General features: G+C 60.5%; 1 protein-coding gene across 2 annotated transcripts in view; it reads right to left on the reverse strand.

The window, feature by feature from the left end:
• Nucleotides 1–3,084, reverse strand: part of RFX4 (regulatory factor X4) — a 134,803-nt gene extending 131,719 nt beyond the window's left edge. For both annotated transcript variants that reach the window (XM_006769336.1, XM_006769337.2), the window contains exon 1: nt 2,614–3,084. In XM_006769336.1, coding sequence (XP_006769399.1) covers nt 2,614–2,656 — 43 coding nt within the window. In that variant the 5' untranslated portion in view covers nt 2,657–3,084. The remainder of the gene's footprint in view (nt 1–2,613) is intronic.
• Nucleotides 3,085–3,888: the final 804 nt, after the last annotated feature.

Consider the following 3,888-nt stretch of genomic DNA (forward strand, 5'->3'; position numbering starts at 1 on the left):
CTGCAGGCCCCCGAGGCGCCCCCCGGCCCTCCGGCCTCCCCCGACGGCGCCATTGTGTGAGCCCCCCACTTGTGGAGTATTTGGGGAAAACTGGAGGCATATATTACCGGCTCGGTGCGCGGAACAAAGGGGCGCATTTCCCGAGGTCACGCTGAAGTGGCCCCGGGGCCACCACGAGAGCCCGGCCCCTGCAAAATTGCCCTCCCCGGCCCGAGGCACTTGGCGGGGATTTTCCTTTTAAGAAGAGAGGACGGAGGCCCGGCTCGCCCGCCTCTCTGATCCTGGACGCTCCCCGACGTGGCCGCCGCACTCCTGCGAAACGGCTGCCGGAGCCCTTTCGGAAGGAGATGACAATAGTGATGCTCGTGGTTCTGGTCGCGCGCGAACTGCTGGGAAAGGAGCAGAATGGAACTGCTCTGGGGAGCGCCCCTCTCCGCCGGCCCGGCCGGGCAGCAAGGACCTTTACATAACAAGGGAGGCTCAGAAGAAGGGCTAATTGGATTAAGTTCTCTGGAAGGGAGGTTAGGGAAGGCTCCTGGGCCGACCCCGTCACGCCGCCCTGCCCTGGTCCTCGGTGGTGCAAGCCCGAGCGAAATGTCACCTGGAGCGCCTCGTGTCATTTCTTCACGCTCCTATTTGCCAAGCCTCTGGCTTGTGAGTTTAGGAAAACTATCTAGACGTCCCCGTTGTTCGAAAGGGAGAGGAGAGTGGATGGGGAAAGATTTCAGTCTTCCCATTTGGGATGTTTGCACTTGAGGTCAAGTGACCAGGTGTCCCACGGCCATCAGCTGCGGGGAAGGCAGAAACCAGAAGGTTTCCATCGCCCCAGGAACGCAGGGAAGCGCTCTAGGCATGCGGAAGGGGCGACTGACACTCCCGTTGGGCCATGGCGGGAGTCGGTGCCGGGAGACCCGGAGTCCCTCTGTGGGCCCCTTGCAAACAGTGTAGACATGAGTTTAATTTCATTTCCTTCGAGGATCTTCACCTCTCAAGTCGGGGTGCTCAGAAGGTGCGCAGAGGAGAAAGCACTGGACGTGACAGTGTGGAGGGAGGATCTCTTTTCCTCTCTGGGCACCTTCTTTGCCGCCAGCGGAGAGAACCCAGCAGGGCCCGCCTCTGCCAGCAGCCGGTGCGTGCAGCAGGAGCCGCCTTCCTTGCCTTGGTTTGTCATCGCATCTAGGAAGGAGGACTGCGGAGCTCAGCCTGTCCCCACTCCCAGGGGGTCCACACCCACTCCGGGGAGCGCTATGGAAGAGGAACTTGGCTCTTGGGAATCAGAGAGAGACAACCCTTCTGGAAAACCGAAGATCGCCCTGGCCAAAGGGGGTGGGTGTCCTGGCCACCAGGGCCTCGGCAGGAGCCTTTGGTCCCTGGAAATCTGTCTCCAGGGACCAAAGGTAGACCGTCTGGGGCGATGCCGGATGACCCCTACACCTCCCCGCACCCATTGGGCTGGAGGTGGGGAACATCCGCGTGGTGATTTGCTCAGGGAAGACCGGGCCGCGCGCTTGTGTTGGGGGTGGCAGACGCTGGAAGGCACTTGTTGCGCCGCGCATCCTCCCAAGTCTGGCGTCAAGCTGCTGCCTCCGCCCCGGCTGCCCTCAGAGCCCGGTTTCTGCTCCTTCCCAATCCTATCTCCCCAAGAAATCCCGAGGCTGCCGCGGAGTCCGGGTCGGAACCTACTGCGGCCAGGGAAGGGTGTGAACTTCTTCCACCTGGAAGGGACGTAGGGAGCATCCTTCAGGTTTAGAAGTTCGGCGGCTCTTTAAAGGCGCTAGAAATGGGAGGTGGCGAAGGCTCTGCTGGAGAAAGAACAGAAGCGCCCGGCTTTTTCGTTGGAAGAGATTCTTTGGCTCCCTCGGTTTTTACAGACCGCCGCGACCCCAAAACTAACAGCCAACAGTCCCCAAGTGCCGAGCAGTTGGCAGACCCGCCGCCAGGCCTCGCAGGCTGCGCTGCGTCCTGCCCTCCCTCGGTCAGGGTTACAACCGCTGCCCCTCGTTGGGTGCCCCTTCCCCGCAGGGAGGCTACAGCAGGCCTCGGACGGCCTGGATCTCCCACCGCCCAACCGGGCGCGATTCCCCAGGACCACCGGGTTCGCCGGTCGCCACTCCCTCCAGCGGAAAAAAAAGGAGCCGCGGCCCACCTCCCAGGCGCTGTGCGAAGCCGTAGCCCTACTCCGCCTCCGGGGCGTTCCGCTCGGCCTCCTAGCCCTCGCCACCAGCCCAGAGCGCACCGCTATTCCGGAGCCCCCACCTGGGGGAGGAACCGCGCCCGGAAGGGGCAGTCCGCTCGCAAAGTTTCTGCAAGTGGCACCTCGAGCTCGCCACGAGCCAGCGAATCTTTACGTAACTTGTGTCCCGAGCAAGCGACAGCGCGCTCCTCGGCGCGTGCGCGCGTGCATACACACTCACACATTTGCACTCACACACTTGCACGCATCCACTTGCACGCATCGTGCCGGACTGAAAACTTCTACACGCTTTCCGTTATCTCCTGGGGTTCCACTGTCAAGTTGACCTTTCTGAACTTTTTGCAACTCTTTCTGAAGTTTCCCCTCGCTCTCTCTTTCCCGCCCAAAGTCTCCCCCCAACCCCCACCAGTAGAACTAACCTGTGGAATCCATGTCGGGTTCCTCCAGCAACCCACAATGCATGCTCTTCCCATGGACAGCACAGGCGCCCCCCAAAAGTCCTGATGTTTGGGGATCCCCTGTGCTAGAGCCGCCCAGGGAGGAAGGGAGTGAGAAGGGGAGGAGCGAGAGAACGCAGAGAGTGGAAAGTGAAAAGGATAAAGGGGAGAAGAAAAAGAAAGAGAAAGAAGAAAGAAAAGAGAAGAGAAGGAGAGAGAGAGAGAGAGAGAGAGAAGGGAGAGAGCTCGGAGAAGGGGGAGAGAGAAAGCCAGCGAGCAAGGAGACACGCAGAAATCCAGCCGGGCAAAGCCAAACCCGTCAAAATGTTTGCGGATGTTTCATGGGAAAAAGCATCATTTTATAGGAGCCCCGATGGGAGCAATGTCATTGATAGGCCAGCCGGCCTGATGAATGGCCGCTCGTCAGATGGGGCCGTGGCGAGGCGCACTGTGAAGCCCATTGTGGGCCTGTTTTGAATAAGAAAAGCCGCCTCCGAAAAGGGGGGCTCGGAGCGACGCAATCCCAGCCCTCCGACTTCCCCCTTCTATTATAGCATTAGCAACGTTTTTCTTATTTAAAGTTCCAGAGGCCTTCTCCAGCCTTCGCCCGGCACTCATTATAGGCGAAATCAAAATTGGCTTAGATGTGGCCCCCTCTCCCCTTCCCACCCTCCCGACCGGCCAGGCGAGGCGCAGGCGTGGGGGTGGCGGCGGCAGGGGACTCCGGGGAGCCTGGGGAGTCGCCTACGTGGCCACGGGTGGGCCCCGCTCCTTTCCCTCTCCTCTTGTGTCCCCCACCCCCCCAGTTTGATCCCGGGTTGGATTTAAGTGGGGGTCCTGGGAATGCGGGAGGAGGTATGTCTTGATTCTTCCGCGCGGATTCGCGGACACGCGTGGAGGACAGAGAGCTGAGGGGGCACAGGGGGAGGAGAACTACAGCCCTAAGACCCCATCCCCCAACCTGGGCGGTGAGAAGACCGCTTAGCCGAGAGGGTGCGAGGGGCTGACTCCTCCAGAACTTTGTCTTCCTCTAGATCTGTCTTCTTCACTCTGTCTCCTCTCTCTCTCTCTCTCTCTCTCTCTCTCTCTCGTTCTCTGTGTCCCTCTATTTCGCCTGTTTTTGGCTGCCTTTCTGTCCAGCCCCTGCCCCCACGTCTCTTTGTCTCTCCCTAGGACTCTGTCCCTCTGTCTCTATCCCCCCTGGTCACTCTGACCCCCCCTCCCCGCCTCTTCCCGTAACTCTGTCTGTCAGTCGGT

Source organism: Myotis davidii, unplaced genomic scaffold (genome assembly GCF_000327345.1).
Source record: "Myotis davidii unplaced genomic scaffold, ASM32734v1 scaffold120, whole genome shotgun sequence".
Taxonomy (NCBI): domain Eukaryota; kingdom Metazoa; phylum Chordata; class Mammalia; order Chiroptera; family Vespertilionidae; genus Myotis; species Myotis davidii.